This window comes from Rousettus aegyptiacus, unplaced genomic scaffold (genome assembly GCF_014176215.1).
Source record: "Rousettus aegyptiacus isolate mRouAeg1 unplaced genomic scaffold, mRouAeg1.p scaffold_m13_p_4, whole genome shotgun sequence".
NCBI classification, from domain to species: Eukaryota; Metazoa; Chordata; class Mammalia; order Chiroptera; family Pteropodidae; genus Rousettus; species Rousettus aegyptiacus.
In genome coordinates, this window is record NW_023416307.1 from 148,435,304 (window position 1) to 148,456,191 (window position 20,888).

Genomic DNA, 20,888 nt, shown 5'->3' on the forward strand with positions numbered 1-20,888 from the left:
CTGCAGAGTGTCCACACCAGGCACTTGGCGCCAGGCCAGGCCCTAGGACCCACTGCCTGTCTCTCCGGCGCCTAAGATCACAGGTTACAGGGTGGAGCTGTTCTGGAGTAGGGCAGTTTTGCCTACCCGAGGTCTGCAGAATCCCAGAGACTTGGAGAATTCTGACAGAAGGGGTCTTGGAGAGGCCCTTGTGCCTCTCACTGAGCCACTAAGGCTGGATTGTGCCAGACAAGGTGTCTTGCCCAGAAGAGTGGTAGGTGGATGTGACCCCCCCCCCCTGCCTTCTCAGAGGAGAGAATGTCAGCTCAGAGAAATAACCGAGAAATGTCTCCAAAGTCACTCCAGCTAGTAGGTGCTTCCACTGGGGTTGGAACCTGGCTCTGGTGAGAACTCAACTCTGGGGCCGGGCTTCAGGACAGAGCCTGGCAAAGAGTCCAAACACATCCCCACCGGATCAGGCACAGGCCACAGGAGCATGTCAACAAATATTTATTAAACAATTACCGTGTACCCGGCACCATTCTAAACATGGAGACACGGCAGTGAGCAAGGCCCTGCCCACAAGGGGCTCACATTGCTGCTGGGGATACTGCACGAGGATCCTTATCAACGGCTTTTAAAATTCCTAAGAAGATTTGACAAGTGGAGAATGGGACAGGTACTGCTCTAGCTATGGTGGTCAGGGAAGGCCCCTCTCCGGAGATGCCATTATGGCTGAGGCCAGAATGTGGGAAAGGTGTACCTTGCAGAGATCTAGGGGAGACAACAGTGCTAAGGTCCAGAGACCAGATGAGGTTGGCGTCTTAAGGAACAAAAAGAATCTTCTAGCTAGAACACAGCGATGCAGAGAGTGAGAGGAAATGCAGCCAGGGGGACAGGCAATTTGGGGGTTTTATTTTCGGGAAGCTACTAAAAGGTAAATGGTGTGATCTGATTTAGGGTTAAAAAATCCCTCTGGCTATGTGGGAGGATGGACATAAGGGCTGGAGAGACGGAGAGAGACGGGCAGAGGCTCGGGCTGCCAGGTGGTGAGAGAGGCTGGCTCCTGGGGCAGAGCAGTCGTGAGAGGGCTGGCCAGACTCGGGTCCAGGATGAACCAGGCTGGCAAGTGGCTGCCCCGAGGATGGAAGGGAAGGAGAGGGACCCAGATAGCTCCCAGGTTTGGGGGCCTGAGCAACCAGCTAGATGTTCCTGCCACTTCCTGAGACCAGGAGGAGGCGGCTCTGAGTGATCTGAGTAATCTGAAGTGGATGTCAAGTGCAAGGTCAGCCAGGCCAGGAGGATGTGACCAGCTAGATGGGGTTCGGGAGAAGTGGGGGTTGAGGTCTGGAGAGACACTAGCATACCCCTGTGGTATTTATAGGCTAGGGGCTGGAACTAGGGAAGAAAATGGAAAAGAGGTGCGAAGGCCTGAGCTCTGTGTCCTCTGGCATTTAGAGGCCCAAAAAGTGACAATGTAGCGGCTGTGGAGGAAACGTGGGCCATGGGCTGTTTCAAGAGGAAAGAGTGGGAGGCGGGTCCCCTGGTAGGTGACTAGAAGGGTAAGATAAAGACAGAACCAATGGCCAGCTTGGACGAGAGGAGGCATTGGTGATGAGGGAAGAGCCATTTCTAGGGACTGTGGGAATAAAGACCAGCCAGAGTGGACAGAGGAGAGACTCTGCAATGAGGCAGTGAGAAGAAGTGAGTCCATGGAATTTTGCTAGGCACAGGGACAAAAGGAGACAGGGAAAGAGGTATGCACAGGCAGAGCCAAACGCACGCCATCACTTACTGGAAACAGGATTAAACAGGCATTCCCTCACACACGACGTCAGACGTACACAGGGGTCTGACCAAGTGCCTTTCGCGTACTGACTCCATCTGTCAAACACAGTCGTACATGGCAGGAGGTCCTACCAGGCTCAGATGAATCCAGACTTCTTAGAGCCCCCCTCCCGCCCTGCCACAGGGAGCTGGAGGCGTGAGGGCTGGACATGGGGAAGGGTTTTGAGGCCAAAGGGCCGGTTTTAGCAGCCTATCCTGTAGGCGCATCCACACTGGCTGGGCCGTGGCTGGGACTGTGGCCATTGGCCTAAGGCAGGGAGTGGAAGTGTCTCTGGAGGCTCTGTTTCCAGCACTTCCGCACCCCCCAATCAGGAAGGAAAGGAGGAGGCAGCCCAGGGTGGGGGACAGGTGTCTTCTCTGTAAGGGCGGACTGGCCTCTCCCACGATGGTATCAGGGCTCCCTGTGGAGGGCCGTGCTGGGCATTAAGCCCAGATTGGGGGTGGAGAGGACAGCAGAGATGCTAGAGAGCCCTGGCCACCTTCCCTCACCTCCTGAAGTGACCTGGGTCTCACAGAGCCAGGCAGCGTCTGCTATACCCCACCAACCTGATCCTGCTTCCTCCTAAAAGCCTGGCCCGGGGGTCAGGAATCAGGAGCCCATCTGGGCTTTCAGAAAAGGGGACTCATAATATATTCCACATCCACATCTTGGCCCAGCCCAGGCCTCCATCTCCTGCCCTCTCTAGGCACCATTCCCCAGGAGATGAGGCCTGGCTGACCAGCCGTGACCCTGAGGAGGGGGTTGGCTCTCAGAGAGCTAGGCCGTTGTTTGTCGACTAGCTAATTGACTGTTTGAACGCCCAGCCCATGAGCGGTGGGGTGTGTCCTCCAGGGCAGGGAGCAGGGATTGAGTTACAGCGGAGGGAGGGCAGTTAGCAGAGCCCGGCCCCATGCCAGGCCCAGCACTGCCCACAGGCCGGGCGAAGGCACCAAGCATTTTCCAGCAGGTACGCCTGGCAGGGAGGGGGCGTGGGGCACAGCTGGGCAGGGGACTCTGGAAAACCCGGGGGAAGGACTCTTCAGATTCAGGGGTATACAGTGCGGGGGCACAGGGCTCAGGGGTGCCGAGGGGCCGGCAGAACTGGGGAAGCAGCGAGCAGCCCAGCCAGTGAGAACACTCGTGGGAACAAGGGAGGCTGTGGCTGGAGTGGCCCAGGGGAAACAAAGTGACAGAGATTGTATTGCGCGGGGGTCTCCGGGCTCTTCCTCCACCGGAGCAAGCAGCGCCCCTCCCCCTTCCCGAAAGTCATGCAAAGTAACCTCAGGGTCCGCCCCCTCACAGGTGTTTCAGGTGGAGGAAGTTGAGCACCTGGGAGAGACAGAGGGGTACCAGGAGAGGGAGGGGGCACCTGGGTAGGAAAAGGGTACACCAGGGAAAGGAGGGGGCGGTGGGGTAAAGAAGGGAGTGTCTGAGCGGAGAACCTGGGAGAGAGACTCGGAGGCCAGGGAAGGGAGGGCGCACCTGGGGGAAGGAGGGGCTGCTCGGGGAGAGCAGGGGACGTCCGGAGGAGGAAAGGGGGAAGGGAAAGTCAAGAGAGAAGGGGGCTCTGGGGAGGGAGGATGCATGGGGGGAAGGAAGGAGGGCCCAGTGGGGACAGAGGGGCGCCCAGGAAAGGAGGGGCACAGCGGGCGTGGGGAGATAAGAGTTTGTCAGAGGAGGGTCGCCGCCAAAGAAAAGGGGCCCCGAGTGAAGGGAGCCAGCCCTCAAGGAAGAGAAGGGGCTTCCGGTAGGAGGGAGAGGACACGGTGGGGGCAGCGGTCCCCATCCAGGGTCGGTGATGGAAGAGAGTTCTCCAGGGGAAAAAAGGGGGCATCTGCAGGAGGCCGGGGCGGGGGTGGGGCTCGGTGAGTTAGATGGGTTCTGTGGGGAGGGGGATCCCTGAGAGAGAAAGGGACCTCCTAAAGGAAAGGGTGGGGGTTATAGGGGAAAGAAGGGACCCCCTACCCGTTGAGCAATCCTTCCTCCATCCCCCCCAGAACCCAGTTAGAAGGCAGGGAACACAGGTTAATGGGGATGAGGGCCTCAGGCCCTGGGAGCCTGACAGTTGGGCCCCCCAGTTTAGACCTGGATATTGGGGCACCTTCCCAGCCCCTTGGGTGTGATGCCGTCCCCGCCCAGTGAAATCAGCCCAGCCACAGTATTCTGGCCGCCAGGTTGACGTTCCTGTCCCACGCATTGACCACTGTGCTGCGGCCAGCCAGGCTCCCTGTCACTCACTCCGTCCCGCGATCTGTGCAGCTCAGAGTCCTAGCTCTGCTCACTGCCTGCTTGCGCCCTGGTTGCTGTCACCGGTCACTGCTCTCACCTGTCACCAACAGATGTCCCCTCTGCCTGTCCCCTGGTGTCGTTCCATGTTTCCTATTGCTTGAGACTGCTCGTTACGTGGCCTTGGTGTCTGCCAGTCAGTCATGTCACGGTCACACCGACAGACCATCCGCTGCAGCAGCAGATCTGGGTGCGACCAGAGCCCCAGACTCCCTCCTCCATTCACTCTCTCTCAGCCCGGGCACAGGCCATAGGTTTTCCGACTTTCAACGACTGTTTGCTGAGTACCTGCTGGGTGTCAGGCAGCTGGGAGCTGGCACCAAACAAGAGGACAAGCTCCTGGCCTGGGGGATCTCTGTCCTGGTGAGGGAGACCATACCAGCAGCGTACATGGTGCCCAGAGGGTGTTCTGAGGGGCCCCAGGCATCAATACGCAGTTGTAACCTGCCCCTCTGCCCGCCTTGCTCTGGGAAACTCCTTCCCCAGCTCCCCCCGCCACCCACACACACCTGCTTGGCCACCTTGGCCTTCTGTGAGAGGGTCGAGTGTTTCCCACAGTGTGCTATGAGCTCACCAGGGCCTAGTGCTGCTTTCAGGGGCCCTGGACAAGGGCGTAAGGAATGTGGCCTCTTTGTTACACCTGTCCCACTATGCCTCTGCTTCTGTAACTCTGTGTCTCCCCTCCTACCTAGTTTCCCCTGGTCACACCAGGTCCGCAGAGCCAAGGATGTCCTTCCTGCTGATAAGACATGCTGGAGTGGAGCGGGGAGGGGAGAGGAGTCCGCGCCACACCAGGGCCACTAGGAATGAGAAGTTCAGAGAGAAGTGGCTTCTGGGTCTGTTGAGCAAAGCTGCAGCAAGAAGAAAAAGTTGCAGCTGACAGGATTTAGGTTAGATGCAGAAAGAACTTCCATGGATAAAGAAATGAGCAAAGCTCACAGAGGTTTCTGAAAGAGTGAGCAGGCAGCCTGGGGGCTGAGAGTCACATGGTGGAGATGTAACAAAACCAGCAGCTCTGATCCTCCCTACATTGTCTCGGTCCACAATTCTCTCTCCTTGTGCACACTCAGAACCACAGTGCATACACTCAAGGGAGCGAAGTCGCTGTTTGCAGAGCCCGTGTGTATTAAGAGTTCCGCTCTGTTTCAAGAATTTAAGAGTGCTTATGCCTGATTCACCTGGTCTACGCTCATGTTAGCTAAGCCTGGCACTGGTTACAGTGTCTCATGATCTTCAGATTCAGTCCTCGTGTGCAGTCTGTCCCAAGTCCGCAGTATCTGTGTCTTGTCTGCAGAGCCTGTTTCTGTCCCCAGCCTGTGTCTATTTTCAGAGTCTTTTCTTTCTTTTTTTTTTTTAGAACCTGGGTCCTTTTAAACAGTCTGTCCCTATTTCCCTGTGTATGACATTGGCTTTGATTGCAGAAGCTGCCCTGCATGCACTGCCTATCCCGCGGCTGTTGTCCTTGTCTGGGACACCTCTTTCTGCCTAAAGACACTTCCTATTTGGAAACCTTTGCCTGTGCATAGTGCCTGTCTCTGTCAGCAGAACCCACTTCCTCTGCAGCAAACATCTCTTCCTATAGACAATGTCCCTGTTTGCAGTCTTTTCCCATTTCAGATCCTGGTTCTGTCTGTAGAACTCGAGCCCTCCTTGCCCAGTCCATGACATTTTTCAGGACCTTTGCCTGAATTTCTCTGTATAGAAGCTCAGTTGCAGGTCCTATTCCTATGAAGAGCTAATCACTGTCAAGGTTGCTGTGTCTATCTGGGAGCACCTGTGACTTTCTGTCCTTATTCGCAGAGACTATGCCCACCTGCACACTCTAGTCCTAATTCCAGGTGTACCTGTTAGCAGAGCCTGTCCCTAGGGACCGACCTTTATTTAGTTCCAGAACTCGTCCTTTTCTAAAAAGCCTGCCCCTGTTTGCAGAACCTGGGCTCTCTACAGAACCCAGCCCTGTTTCAAGATCTTGCCCATGTCTGGGTCATCTGTGCTTGATCACAAAGCTGGTTTCTCTGCCAGCTCCTTTCAGCATATCCTGCCATATCTGAAGAAGGCATCACTGTTAACAGAGCCTGTCTGTTTGCAGAGCCTGTGTGGGCTTACGGAACCTCTCCCTATCTGCAAAATCTGTCTACAGAGGCCCTTTCTGCAGAGCCTGTGTCTTTTTTCAGAGCCTGGATCTCTCTGCTGAGCTCATGAATGTTTGCCCAGCCCACTCCCATCTCTCTGTAGGAAGGCTTCGAGTCTACTTCCTGAGGTTGTCCCTGCCTAGAGAGTTTTGGCCTCTTTCAAGAGTCTGCCTCTGTCTGGGAAGCATTTCTCTGATGGAAGATGCTGTGGCTATTTGCAGACCTTTCTTATCCATATGCTTGTCCATATCTGCAGAGTCTGTCCCTCATGCAGAGTCCCTGTCTTAGGATTAGTCCCCACCCACATTTGCAAAGTCCTTCCTGGTCTGCAAAGTTCTTCAATGCCTGTAGAAGCTGTGACTGTTTGTTTGTAGAGGGATTTTTTTTTTTTCAGTGTTGATAAGCTTTGCTCGTTTGCCCGGCCTGTCTGAGTTTCCCTGAGTAGAGTTTGTCTCTTTGCACAGGCTGTTCTCACACACACAGATGGTCCCTGTCTACAGACCTCACTTCCATCAGGAAAAACTGTGCCTGTTGCATCCCTTTCTGTCATTTGAGGAAGCTGTCCCTGTATGCAGAGCCTTTTTCTAACCAATAGCCTATCCCTCTCTGCAGGTACTGTCTCTTTGCATAGCCTGTTCCTAACGGTCTGGAAAACCTATGCCTATTTGCAGCTCTGCTCCTGTGTGCAGAGCCAGTCCATGTCTATAGGATTTGGTCTCATTTCAAGAACCCGTCCTTGGTTACAGAGTCTGTCCCTGCCTGCAGAATCTGTTCTAACTAGCAGAGCCTTTGCCTATCTGTATAACCTAGCATTGTCTAGAGATCCTGTGACTGTCTTTGTAGCCTGTTTCTAGCTCCCTGTCTGCTTGCATACGTTGTCCCTATGTTCAAAGCCTATCTCTGTCCACAGAGCTCAGCCCTGTTTCAAGAGTGCAATCAAGTCCCTGTTTACAAAGCCTCTATGCCCACTTCTGCAGGACCTGTGCTGGTTTGCTTGCATTCGTGTGTTCATAGGGCCCTCCTACTGAAAGGCACAGGCTATGATGAAGATGCTTGGGAGAGCTGTAGGCATGGGGAGTTCTTGCTTGCAGCCCAGAGTACAGGCAGCCAGGGTTTGAGAACTCTGGCTCTTGTTTCCTCCCTCACTCCCACCCAGCCTAGGATGGACATCAGCAAGGGCCTCCCAGCCACCAAGAGCCACAGTGACCTCCACATATGGATCATTGAGGTGAGGGGCACAACCAGACAGCAGAGATGGTGCCACAGAGGGTGTGTGGTCTCTGAGACGAGGCTTCTCCCACTCTCAGAGCTCCCTCCCCCCACTCCAGAGGATCATGGGTGTACATGGGTGAGGGTGGGTCCCCCGAGTTATCACTAGGCACCTGCCTCTCCCAGAACCTGAAGATGGTGCCAGTACCCGAGAGCGCTTATGGGAACTTCTTCGAGGAACACTGCTACATCATCCTTCACGTGAGCATTAAGACGTCTGTCTGAGGGGGTGGCATGGCCCAGGTGGGCAGTCTAGGGCGCAGAGTAAGCTCCACCCGGAGGGAAGCAGGCCGAGGGGCCAAGAATCCTATCCCACAGGGGGCTGCTGCCCGTGAGGCCTCTTGGCCCTTCCCCCTCCCTTTTAGATCTCCTGCCCAGTCTCCCTAAGACCCTCAGCACATCCTCAACCTTGACCTTGATCTCCACACATGCCTTGGTTCCCGCCCCCCCCCCACTGCACATACACATAAACACCTGGGCTCTAGGTCCCCCAGAGCCCGAAGGCCACACAGGGGGCTTCCAGCGACCTGCACTACTGGATTGGGAAGACGGCAGATGCCAAGGCGCAGGATGCAGCCGGCACCTTCACACAGCAGCTACGGGAGGTGCTGGGTGACGCCACGGTGCAGCACCGCGAGGTGCAGGGACACGAGTCTGACTGTTTCCACAGCTACTTCCACGGGGGAGTCATGTGAGTGAGGGCGCTGTGGGTGTGAGGGGAGGGGCCGGAGCGGGGGCGGGGGGCGGGGGGGGTAGCTGGGCGACCTAGGTGACTGCCTCTCTCAGCCCTGGTGTGCGGGGGAATGGCTAACAGCCTTACTGAGAGACCAGTCGCATACCACATGACTCACACTTCAGTGATTTTTAATATTGTCACAGATTTGTGCAAACATCACGATTCTAGAACATATTCATCGCCCCAAAAATGGCAGCACTCTCCATGTACCCCCCATACTTTCTGCATCCAGTCTGTATAGATGCGCCCATTCTGGACACGTGAAATATGGACATACCACATGTTATTTATGTATTCATCATTTGTTTATAAGTTCTTTGGGTTTTTTTCCAGTTTTATTGAGATATAATCGATATACATCACTGTGTAAGTTTAAGGTATACAGCAGAATGGTTTGACTTACGTATATTGTGAAATGCTTACCACTATAAGCTTAGTTAACATCCATCATTGTATACAAAGTTTCCGTGTGGACACGTCTGTCATTTCTCTTGGGTACATTCCAGGAGTAGACAGCAGCATTGCTTTAAGTTTGCTTTTATGTTACTGTGCCCAGTAGAAATATGTCTTTTACTGTAAATTGCTTCAAATATGTATTAAATTAATATTTGCAATATATTATGTTGAACCATAGGAAATTGACAATATTGGGGTGTTTCATACAGTTAAACTTAATACATGCATATGGTATATACACGAACACATACACATATATAGATGCACATGCAGGAAACACGCCACCCGTACATGTGTCCACCCACAGAGGAGCACAACCACACACATACATGCTGTTGCCCGAATTCCACTCACTCACATCTATACTCACACGGATAACCAGATATCACCATGCCCCCACTTGTAGACGGGCGCATCGTATGTGAACATGCAGGTGTATGTGCATGCATGCTTGTATTTACATCTGCACACACAGATACACAAGCACACACTATGTCCCCACAGGTGTACATGTATACATACATGCATGTGTCCACAGATCTACACACGAATAAACAAATGTACACTCCTGCCCCCACGTGCGTAGCCGTGCGCTTGTACACATGGGTTCACATCTACTTACACACATGTATTCTGCAGGCACATGCGCATCCCGTGTGCGTGCACGTGCTCGCATCCGCATTCACTCCTGCACATGGCCGTGGATGGTCTTATGCGGGACCCCATTCCGTCCTCAGCTACAGGAAGGGAGGCCTAGCCTCTGCTGTCAACCACGTGGAGACCAACCTGTACAACGTCCGGCGACTGCTGCACATCCGAGGGAAGAAGCACATGTCGGCCACTGAGGTGAGGCGGCCAGGGCTGCCACTCGGCCTCCGGGCACAGCTCAGAACTGTATACTGAAGTACAGGGCAGTATGGAGGGGAGAGGGGAGGAGGGGGACCGCAGACTGTCAGCATGCCCAGATGGCCTATCTCGAACGAGGAGAGAGAAGGCAGAGCCAGGCTTTTAGCCCTGCCCCCACCATGACTCCACTGACCCTCTGTTTCCTCATCCATCTCATGGGCGGGGCGGGGCAGTGAGGCAAGCAAGATGGTGCACCTGGGTGGTCCTTACAGGCAGTACAAGGGGAAGCAGCGTGATCCGGGGTGCAGGGTGCACAGCCCAGCACTCATACACAGTCATGGTCACCCACAGGCACACACACTCACTGTCACCCACTATTACCCCTGGTGCCACTGTAGTCCATACAGTGCCCTTATGCAGACTAGAACAGAGTGCCCCTTACTTCCATCCATTGGGAAATTAATGGAAAACACTGGTCTTGGCGGAACAAGACATTTTGCTGCCGTGAGGCAGGAATCTGGGGTAATGCGACCCCTGAGTTGCACACGTTACTGTCCAAGTGGTATGCGGCAGCCCTGTGACTCACACACACAATCCCACGCAGACTCACGTACTGTCGCCCACACATTCCGTGACCATAAAATCCCCGGTCATGCAGGGACACCATGCGACCCAGGCTTTGCCTGTTGTCCTGGCATAATTATTTAAGCCTGCCCTTTACTCTCAGAAGTGTCTCTGGATGACAACTACGCTTGTCCAGAGATAACACACTGTTCCCCACATGGGCACACATACATACACTGTCACCCGTGAGCTCACACGCTTGCTCACATTTGATGTGCCCCCACATAGGTACAAGTGCGTGGGTACACACGCATCTACACATGGATAAACAGATACACTCACCCCCATTGTGCACATATCCATGTACACCCTGTGAAATGCAGCATTACCTACAGTCACACACGCCTAAAGATGCACACAGCCACTACGGAGTGACCCTCGAGGTCGCATATGGTTACACAAATGGTTACACAGTGTCACCATCACACATACATAGAGTCGTACATAGCTTCATGCAGACAAGCGACACTTGTGCTGTGCTCACGTAGATGGGAGCAGGCTGTGGTCCCCCCCCATCTGGGTGCTGGTGGAGTCACATGCTGTATCCCTCCCTGCCCTCCTGGCTCTGGCAGGTGGAGCTCTCCTGGAACAGCTTTAATAAGGACGACATCTTCCTGCTGGACCTGGGCAAGGTGATGATCCAGTGGAATGGGCCCAGGAGCAGCATTTCCAAGAAGGCACGGGTCAGTGTCTGCCCTGGGAAATTAGGGGTGCCAGGCTCAGGGAGAAGGGCAGTCCTCCAGGTATCCATCCTCTGGCCACCTCAGGAAGTGAGCCTGGCTCTCTGCTGCAACCTGAAATTCAGGTACAAGTGCAAGCTGAGTCCAGACCTGGGAGTGGTGGTATCCCCTGGATGCTTGGATAAAGGGACGCTCTCCCCCAGCCTCTGGGGGCTGAGCGCTGACAGGAAGGATGTGGGATGGACTATCTGAGGGATGCGGGCGGCATGCTGGGAAAGCCCTGACTGCCATATCCTCTCCGGCAGGGTCTGTCCCTGACCTGCTGCCTCCAGGAAAGGGAGCGTGGTGGCCGTGCACAGATTGGTGTGGTGGATGATCAGGTCAAAGCCACTGACTTCATGGAGATCATGGAAGCTGTGCTGGGCTGCAGAGTGGGCAACCTGTACGCCGCCATACCCGATGGGAGTATTAACCAGCTACAGAAGGCCAATGTCCGCCTCTACCAGTGAGCAGACCTTGGGAGTGGGTAGGGTGGGTGGAATTGCCCAGGCTGGCCTGTCCATCATTACTGCAATGACACAGGGTCTCTAGAAAGGCCTCCAGAAAAGGCTCACAGGTTTCTGGGGCAGGCCATGTGGGACCTTGGGCCCAGCCTGTACTCTGACTTTCAGAGAAACCCACTATACAGATAGGGTGACTAAGGCCCTGGGGCCAGGCTGTTGCTTGAGGCTCCACTGCAAGGCTACTGCGAAGTCAAGACTTTGGTTCAGGGCCCAGGCCCCGTGCCTTCTGCCTCTGAGCTTAAGGGGTCTAGAGTGGAGGAAGGCCAGGGATGGTCTCATGGCCACATCTGGATGCCTGTCCCCAAGTGTCTACGAGAAGGGTGAGGACCTGGTGATCCAGGAGTTGGCGACCTGCCCACTGACCCAAGACCTACTGCATGAGGAGGTGAGTCAGGACTGGCCCCAGCCACCCAATGTCCCCCACCCACCACACAACTCCACCCAGTCTGGACCTACTGACCGGCCTCGCGCTTGCTCCCAGGACTGTTACATCCTAGACCAGGGGGGTTTCCGGATCTACATGTGGCAGGGACGCATGTCCAGCACCCAAGAGAAAAAGGCTGCCTTCAGCAGGGCTCTGGTGAGGCCGTGGGGCCCTGTCTCAGAGGACGTAGCAGTGTGGGGAGTGGGGTGGGGGGGGGCGGGGGGGCAGCCTGCCCTACCCTGAAGTCTGAGCTGGGAGACATCCACAGCCCAGGGTCTGAGAGTGTGGCAGTCCTGCCCTGGGAACACCGTGTGCTGGGGGGGACATGACCTTGTCCCAGGACCTAAGCCTGGAGACACAGCTCTGCCCGGGGAGTCCCGCGAAGAGCACAGGGCCTGTCTCTGGAGTACTGGGGACAAGTGGCCTGCCCTGGATGCCCTGACGAGGCAAGACCAGGTAGTACCCGAAAAACCAAGTTCGAAAGGAGGACGTTGCCCTGCCTTGAGGTCTGAGGAGCCCACCGCACTGAACGCCCCTCGTTTTCGAAGAGGGGTGATAGGGCTCTGCCTGATGGGCTGTCATGGCCGTCCCTTTCCGAGGCCCGGACTAAGGGGACCCTGCCTGTCCTCAGGGACCTTGGAGAAGTCCCTAGTGACACAGCCAGCTCCAAAAAGCAGGTCATGAGCTCGGTTAATCACCGCTGCTCAGTGCACGGCGGGCCCTGCAGCCTGAGCCGCAGGTCCCTGTGGGTGGAGCGGCGGAGCATTGGGCCCTGGGCCGCGCGCCTGACGGAGCCCCCGCCCCAGGGCTTCATCCAGGCCAAGGGCTACCCAACCTGCACCAACGTGGAGGTGGTGAACCAGGGTGCCGAGTCCGCCGCGTTTAAGCAGCTCTTCCGGACTTGGTCTGACCAGCCGTGCAGGAACAAGCACCTGGGGGGTGGGATCGGTGAGTGAGAGGGGCGGGGCCTGCGGGGGTCGGGGCATGGGCGGGGGGATGGGGGGAGGGCAGACCCAGAACATTGGCGGGAGTGGTGAGGGGGCGTGGCCGGAAGGATGTCCTGAATGATGGGCGGGTGGGGGGCCTGCGGGTGGCGGACAAAGGCGGAAGATGCCAGTGACTCCGTGTGTCCCACCCTCAGGTAAACGGAATCAGGTAAAGCTGGACGCGGGCAAGCTGCGCAGCCAGCCTGAGCTAGCGGCCCGGCTCCGGCTGGTGGACGACGGCTCCGGGAAGGTGGAGGTGAGCGGCACTGGCTTGGCTGGGGGAAGATAGGCTCAGAGGGCTAGGCTTTGTCTTCAGGTGAATGGTGTGGCTGCTAAAGCGACCCAGGTACACGCGAGTACACATTGACACACAATCAGGGACACCCGGGGACATGTGTACATATACACACCCCCTCCTGACAGCCTGCTCATACACAGTGCTCCTAATCAATCACTCGCATCCATGGCCACTCATAACACTCACCGCACACAACACAGTAACACTCAGACACTTACTTGTACCCTTTTGTCGCATGTATGACACAACCAGACATATGATAATATAGACACACATACTCGTACCTTGTAATTGCACTGAATCACAGCCAAGTACACACCTACAAGCATGTAATTGCACAAATTCACATCACAAATGAATGGTCACGTACACAGCCATCAGCCCACAGGGATACACCAAGACAGATACAGTCACATATAATCACAGCCCCACACACCCAACCCCCAGTGTGCAGTCACACCTGTCAGCTCCCCCTCTGATCTTAGACCAGTGTTCTGGGAGACACAGGGCTGAGGGCGGGGTGGCCCTTGCAGGCTCTGCAGGGGACAGGGCTGCATCTTCACTCGTTGGCTGACCCCTGGGCAGAGCCTTTCGTTCCTTTGGGCCTCAGGGCTTTTTCCTACAAAGTGGATTCTATTCTGTCTGGCCCCAGGGCTGGTGTGGGGATGCGGGGAGATTCTGGGAACGGGGGCCGCTGGGCCTAGGTGAGGAGTTCTGGGTCTTGAGGTAGGTCGAAGTCAGAAAATACTGTTTCTTCAAGGTCTCCTCTTACAATTGCCCTAATATGGGTGGACGGAAGGCAGTGAGTGGGGGGAGACCAAGATAGGAGGAGACAGGGCAAGGTGGGGGGGGGACAAGAGGGAAGGAGAGAGAGGGGGAGGACAGGAGGAGGCAGGGAGACAGAAGACAGAGCGGGGAGGAGACAGTTGTTGGTGGGGAAGTGTGATGAGGAGCTGGGAGAGAGGGAGAGACGGGGGCACACAGGGAGACGGGGGGGACACAGGGAGACGAGGGGGATACAGGGAGACGGGGGGGACACAGGGAGACGGGAAGATTGAAAAGCAGAGAGGAGGGCAAGGGCGGGAAGGGAGGAGGGTCTTCGACCCAGGTCGCAAGCACAAGGGCAGGGAGGGCATCCCTCCCAGCGGGCTCATGGACCCGCAGGTAGAGGGGAGGGCCCCGGCCACCAGGCCTGACGGCCGAGTAATTGCTGCTCCTTGGTGGCATGTGTTCAGTCTCAGCCTCTTCTGCAAAGGGCAGGAAGCTGGGTGCTCTGGTCTGGCGGAGACCTTCCCCAGAGGCGGCTGCCGGGCTCTGTGTGAGCACAGGATGCCCAGGCATTGTTTCCCACCACCGCAAGGTGGGTGTTGTTATCCCCAGTTTACAGGTGGGAAAAACTGAAGCTCAGAGAGGTCTCACTGCCAACACAGCTGACCTGGGTTTCGGCCAGGTCTGCCTGGCTCCAGAGCCCATGCTCGCTACCCACAGGAACAAGAAATCACACTGTCAAGTGTGAGGAAGTGTATTCACTTTAGTCTTTGAACAGGCTTTTTTTTTTTTTTTTTAAGTGACTCTTGAAAAAAGGGAATTTTTCCAAGAGCCCCAAGGCCTCACTTCTGTCAAGCTTCTGTTGCCCTGGCCTGAGTAGCGAGTAGCTCTGTCAGGACCTATCTGCCCCTGACCCAGGCTGTGACCGGTGGGGTCAGGCTGGGGGTGGCATGCGGCAGGGGTCAGGTCAACCTTGACAGCCTCTGTAGTCCTTACCACTTGTTTGTCTCAGATACCACGTGCCAACTCAGAGTCCTGGCTGAGATCAGGCTGGCACAAGTGTCCCAGGGATCCACAGGGGAAAGGATCACCTGCAGGTCCTCCCATAAGCCCAGCACAGAACATGGGGTAGGTGCAGAGCGGGGGGTGAGCCCCTTGCCTGCACAGATGAGGCTGGAGAGAGCTTTCTGGCTGGGCACAGGGCGAGTTCAGGTGAAGGAGCCACCTGTGCCCATTGGTTCCCCTGATCCCCAGGTATGGTGCATCCAGGACTTAGGCAGGCAGCCTGTGGACCCCAAGCACCATGGATGGTTGTTTGCAGGCAACTGCTACCTTGTCCTCTACACATACCAGAAGATGGGCCACGTCCAGTACATCCTGTATCTATGGCAGGTGCACTATCCTAGGGGAGGTGGCGGGGACCTTCCAGCCCCGGGGCTGAAAATCTGAGAATGGAACCTAAGAGCTGCTCCAGGCCCTCATCACCCCCACCTGCAGGGTCATCAGGCCACCACACACAAGATAAAGGCCCTGCACAACAATGCTGAGGAGCTGGACCTCATGTACCATGGAGCCCTGGTACACGAGCACGTGACCATGGGCAGCGAGCCTCCCCACTTCCTCACCATCTTCCAGGGCCAGCTGGTGGTCTTCCAGGTAGAACACCCCTGGCTGCCACGGCTGCGGCCTCACTGGCTGCTCTATGTGCCTGTGACCCTCAAACACACACGCTAACACCTTCTCTCCAGGCTGGGGGCCTAACCTACCACCCCAACCCCCTACCCTGGTTTCCTGGTCCTTGTCCATGGCCCAGGAGCTCCAAGGGTGAGCCTGCCTTAGTTTATTTACCCAGTCCTCAGACCCAGCCACAAAGCAGGTGAGAAGGGAGCCAGGACCTTGCCTGGGATCCCAACTCTCCACATTCAGGCCTGGGGGAGTCTGCCCTGACCCCTCAGAGATGGGTGAGGCGTCCATTTAGAAAGGCCTGGTTCCCTGTTCTACACTGACAGGATCCTCACATTCTACACCCAGAGGGTCCAGAAAACGGTGGTGGCTTCAAGCCGGGCTCCCCTGGGCCCTGAAGCCCACTAGGACAGGGAGGTGGCCCTCAGGAGTCCTTTCCTGAGGCCCCCCCCTCTCGTAGGGGAGCACTGGGTACGATGGGAAGGGGCAGCCAGCATCGGCCACGAGGCTCTTCCATGTGCAAGGCACAGACAGCTTCAACACCCGGACGATGGAGGTGCCAACCCGGGCCTCAGCCCTCAACTCCAGCGACATCTTCTTGCTGGTCACAGCCAGGCTCTGCTACCTCTGGTTTGGGAAGGTACCCTCAGCATTGACCACTTGATTCACACCTGGGGTAGGGGTGCCAGGTGGGGATGGGGCCAGTGTGCAGAGGATGCGGACCTCAAGTCCAGCCTCAGATGGGCCGGGAATGGGGTGGGGCGGTGGGGAGAGGCCACAGTGTCCCCTCTGTAACCTGGGATAAGTTACAAAGCAACAGGTGGACCTGGCAAGCCCACAGGCCAGTGCTAGGCCAGGCCCAGGCTGCCTGCCCTCCTTCCTGCCTTGAGCACGGAACATGCCCCTTCGCAAGACTTTTGGGAAAAGGAAGTGGCCTAGTCCAGTTTGCAATAATTTTCTCTGATCTTCAGCATAAACTGTAAATGATCCCCAAGCTTGAGAGTCCCCATCCCGTGCTCAGTCCCTGTGACATCGATCGGCTGGGGAGACAGATCACTTGCTCATGTGTGCCCCACCATCAGCCTAGGCCTCCAGTGCCTCAGGGCCCTGTGCGTGGGGGCTGTGGGGCTGGACGTGAAGACCCCTTCCCCTGCAGGGCCTGACCCAGCTCTTTGCCTGCTAGGGCTGCAGCGGTGACCAGCGTGAGATGGCAAGGACGGTGGCCACTGTCATCTCTAAGAAGAACAAGGAAACAGTGCTGGAGGGTCAGGAGCCTCCCCACTTCTGGGAGGCCCTGGGAGGCCGGGCTCCCTATTCCAGTAAAAAGAGGTGACAGGGTTGGGAGAAGGATGTTCTTACACGAAGAGGAAACAGGCCCAGAGAGAGTGGGTGACACAGGGAGAAGCCAGGCTAGAACGGAAGACTCGGCTCCTCACCCAAGGGATTCACTCCCAGGAGCTCATTATCCGCCCTACTCTGGGTAGCTTAGATCAGGAAGATGCAGAGCGAGCAGGGCAGTAGCGCCCTCTGCTGGCTGAATGTGCTCCCTGCATTGTCCCAGTCCAAGACCATCCCACTGGCAGAGGCTGTTCCCCAAAACTACCGTCTCCAGGGTGGATGGTGCCCAGTGTGTATGCGTGTGTGTATGCGTGTGTGTAAATGTAATATGACATGGGTAAACAGCATGTGTGGAGTGTGCAAGAACTGTGTGTGTGGTGTGTAAATGGATAAAGGTGTGTATCAGAAGGTAGGGCCCAGCGTGGGCTCGAAGCGGGGAGTCCTGGGCTGCGCTGTATTGTCTGCGGGGCCTGGTTTAAGCACCACACTTCCCCTCAGCCTCCTGAGCACCTAAGTACTACTGTTCCTGTCTCAGCCTAGCCACCTCCCTCCCACCCTGGGCCTAACACCGGATCTCAGGCAGCGCTGGGACGAGTGGCTCCTCCCTCCCAGGGAGGGCAGGGCTCCAGCTCAGGCCCACCCCACTAAGTCGGCATCCTCTTCCCAGTGTCCCCACCTGAGAAAATCCACGGGACAGCTTGTGTTAGTTGGCTAGGGCTAGACGGATCACCTAATCTACTTTTCCCACCCACAGATGGGGGACACTGAGGCCCAGGGAGGAGCAAGACATTCCTAAAGTGAATTAAGGGGTGGGTGGAGCTCAAAGGGGGGCCTCCTCCCCCTGGGGATGTCCTTGTCTCCCTGGGATTGGGGCCCCTGTGCTGAGGGCTAGCATGGCCCAGGCTGGCGAGAGGCACAGAGCTGTCCGCGCCCCTCACGGCCTTGTGCCCACACTGGCCAGCCTCCCGGAGGATGTCTCCAGTTTCCAGCCACGACTGTTTGAGTGCTCCAGCCCAGTAGGCCAGCTGGTCCTCACGGAAGTGGTGTTCTTTAGCCAAGACGACCTTGACAAGTATGACATCATGTTACTGGACACCTGGCAGGAGGTGAGATGGCTACCCCTGCCTGACTTCGGTGCGTCTGCGTTGGGTGTGAGTGTGTGTGGCTTTGTGTTTCCTGGTACGACCACATATAAGGCTGCAGGGGAGTCTGTGTGACTGTGTGTGACACTGACACTTTGTGTGACTGCATGACCATGGATGACTGTGTCACAGTGAGCCTTTGGGAGCCTTCGACTATGAATCTGGAACTGGTGTGTGGTTGTGACCAGTTTTGTAGTTATGTGTGATTCCCGGTGCCTTAAAATGGTGCATGGTGTCAGGTGACGGCCCGTGGCTGACATGTGTCAGTATAGAGTGAATGACCGTACATCGAATGACTGCCTGTGTCTGTGTGATGCCTCCGTGTGACTGCATTTGCCTTTGTGAATGTGGCGGTGTGGTCCAGTGACTGGCCGTAACTGGCCAGAGCAGCCGTAACCAGTGACACCGTATATGTGAGAGACTCTGCGACTGGCTGTGGGTGTGAGTGACTGAATGACTGTGTTTGTGTGGCTATATGCAATGGTGTTTCAGGCTACCTGTTTTTCAGGGTCAATGTGTGCAACTGTGTAATCAAGTGTGTGTGTGTCTGTAGGTGACAGGAGATGACGGTGATTTGCTATCTGGCTGTGTGGCGATGGATGATAGTGTCTGTGTCACTGTGGTAATGTGATGAGGCTTTTTGGCTTCCATCTCACTCAGCAGAACCAAAGCCCTTAGGACAGCCCTGCACGGCCTGACACCCCAACTCTCTGGCCCGATTTGCTCCCATTCCCTCCTTCACTTGCTTTGCTTCAGCTACAAGTGGCCTCCTTGCTGGTCCCCCAAAATGCCAGGCATGCTCAGGGTCTTTGCCCTGGCTGTTTCTTCTGGTTACAACCCTTTCTCCCCAGACACACACAGGACTTGCTCCCCTCACCTCCCTCTGATCTTGACTCAAATGTCATCTTCTCAGTGAGGCTCTCCCTGACTTGAATTTAAAATTATATTATTCCCACCACCACCACACTTATCTTCTTTCCCTGCCTTATTTTTCTCCTTCTCATATACTACAGATTTTACTTATTTTCCGTCTCTTCCAATAAAATGAAAGCTCTACTAAGGCAAGGACTTTTACAGTACCTGGCCTCCAATAGGTATTCAGTATATATTGGTGGGCTGAGTGCATACCTGTATGCCTGTGACCCTCTGGCCTGTTTATGGGTATATAGGTACAGCAGCCAACCCTCTGGGTGTGTCTGGTTGGCTGGTATGTGGTTTGGGGCTCTGAGACCATCTGATGGCCTGGGGTGGGAAGGAAATGGTCAGCTCTGGGAAGCCACCCACCCAAGACCAGTCTCCCTCTGTGGCCCAGATCTTCCTGTGGCTTGGGGAAGCTGCAAGTGAGCAGAAGAAAGATGCCGTGGCCTGGGGCCGAGAGTACCTGAAGACCCATCCGGCAGGGAGGAGCCAGGCCACGCCCATCGTGCTGGTGAAGCAGGGCCACGAGCCTCCCACCTTCACTGGATGGTTCTTCACCTGGGACCCCTACAAGTGGGCCGTGAGTGATGTGTGAACCCCCGCAGCCTGACCCTAATCCGGGGCAGAGGGGCCTGCCCTGGGCAGACTGAAGAGAGGCATAGCCCTGCCTGGGGACTCCCCGTGTGGGTCGTGGAGAACTGGTCTTGTTCTCAGCCCCCGCCCCCAGGTCCCAGGGGTGCTCTCCTGTCTCACCCCTGCCCTGATTCTTGCCACCAGAACAAGCAGTCTTATGAGAAGGTGATGAAGGGCAGCCTGGGAGCGGCATCTGCCATCTCCGAGATAATAGCAGTGAGTGTTGGGGACTCCCAGGGGTCTGTGCCCAGTTGGCATGGTCCAGATGAGCAGAGGGGCAGGGAAGGGGCCAGGCCCTGGCAGGTGACAGGGACTGACGTTGGGGGAAAGAGGGCCAGTGCACTTAGTGTGGCCTTCCCGTGGGAGTCTATGCCCCATCTTCCCCAGTCTGAGTCCCCTCTCTGGACAGGAAGTCCACAACTTCCGGCTGTCCAGATGGTCAAGCCATGGCAAGACAGGCCCCTTGGCCCTACAGGGATCCCAGGACAGCTCAGAAAATGGGCTGGAGCTGGGCCCCAAGGGGAGCAGCAGCAGCACCAGCACCTGCACTAGCTGCGCCCGGCCCATGATCAACGGGGGCCTGCCCCGCGAACAGCTGATGCACCAGGCCGCCGAGGACCTGCCAGAAGGAGTGGATCCAGCCCAGAAGGAGGTAGGTGCCCGAGACCCCATGCCACTCACTGCCCCAGCCCTCATGCACCTAGAACTGAGGCGCCCGGGGGTAGATGTGTGCCCCGGATGGGGCGATGGGCAGAGATGTGGGAGGGGAGCGCCTCGAGCCCTGGGACGACCCTTCTGGGTAGGACAAAATGCTGGGCTCAGCTGACCCCCTACTCCCCGACCCTCACAGTTCTACCTCTCAGACGCTGACTTCCGAGACATCTTTGGGAAATCCAAGGAGGAATTCTACAGCATGGCCAAGTGGAAGCAGCAGCAGGAGAAAAAGCAACTTGGCTTCTTCTGAACCCAGGCCCTGCTCCTGCCGGTGCCACCCGTGTGGCCAAGCCCCCGCGGGTAACACCCCCACACCTACCTGCGCCCCTGGGGAGACTCCCGGGGTCACAATGCACCACCCCCCCGACCTCTTGGTCAATAAAAGCTTGTGGCCCTCACAAGGTGTGGTGTGTGGGCTTTTAAGACTGGATCGCTCAGTAGGTCCACCTCTGGGGCTTCGAAGGGGCCCCTGGAGCTGGAGGGGTGGTCTCTCCATGCCCTCCTCCATGGAGGGGTTTGTTTCTTGCTGTTCCCTCCTGCTCGGGGGGGGGGGGGGGGACAGACAGCCCTCTCAGTTCTGTGTGA

General features: G+C 56.5%; 1 protein-coding gene across 4 annotated transcripts; it reads left to right on the plus strand.

Annotated features, from left to right (window-relative positions):
• The first annotated feature begins 541 nt into the window (after positions 1 to 541).
• On the plus strand, positions 542 to 20,694 carry VILL (villin like). 4 transcript variants are annotated; one of them, XM_016123926.2, is made up of 20 exons: positions 542 to 2,774; positions 7,382 to 7,453; positions 7,621 to 7,695; positions 7,980 to 8,185; positions 9,424 to 9,532; positions 10,729 to 10,839; positions 11,142 to 11,341; positions 11,706 to 11,784; positions 11,881 to 11,979; positions 12,630 to 12,771; positions 12,965 to 13,065; positions 15,130 to 15,267; positions 15,373 to 15,531; positions 16,019 to 16,198; positions 16,742 to 16,887; positions 17,858 to 18,002; positions 19,351 to 19,536; positions 19,734 to 19,805; positions 19,999 to 20,241; positions 20,440 to 20,694. In XM_016123926.2, exons 1-20 carry the CDS (start codon positions 2,718 to 2,720, stop codon positions 20,551 to 20,553), a joined length of 2,634 nt encoding a protein of 877 aa, XP_015979412.2. In that variant the 5' UTR covers positions 542 to 2,717; the 3' UTR covers positions 20,554 to 20,694. The 4 variants fall into 4 exon arrangements, with proteins under 4 accessions (XP_015979412.2, XP_036074579.1, XP_036074580.1 ...); XM_036218686.1 differs by lacking the exon at positions 542 to 2,774 and having other exon boundaries at positions 4,483 to 7,453; XM_036218687.1 differs by lacking the exons at positions 542 to 2,774; positions 15,373 to 15,531 and having other exon boundaries at positions 4,483 to 7,453.
• Positions 20,695 to 20,888: the final 194 nt, after the last annotated feature.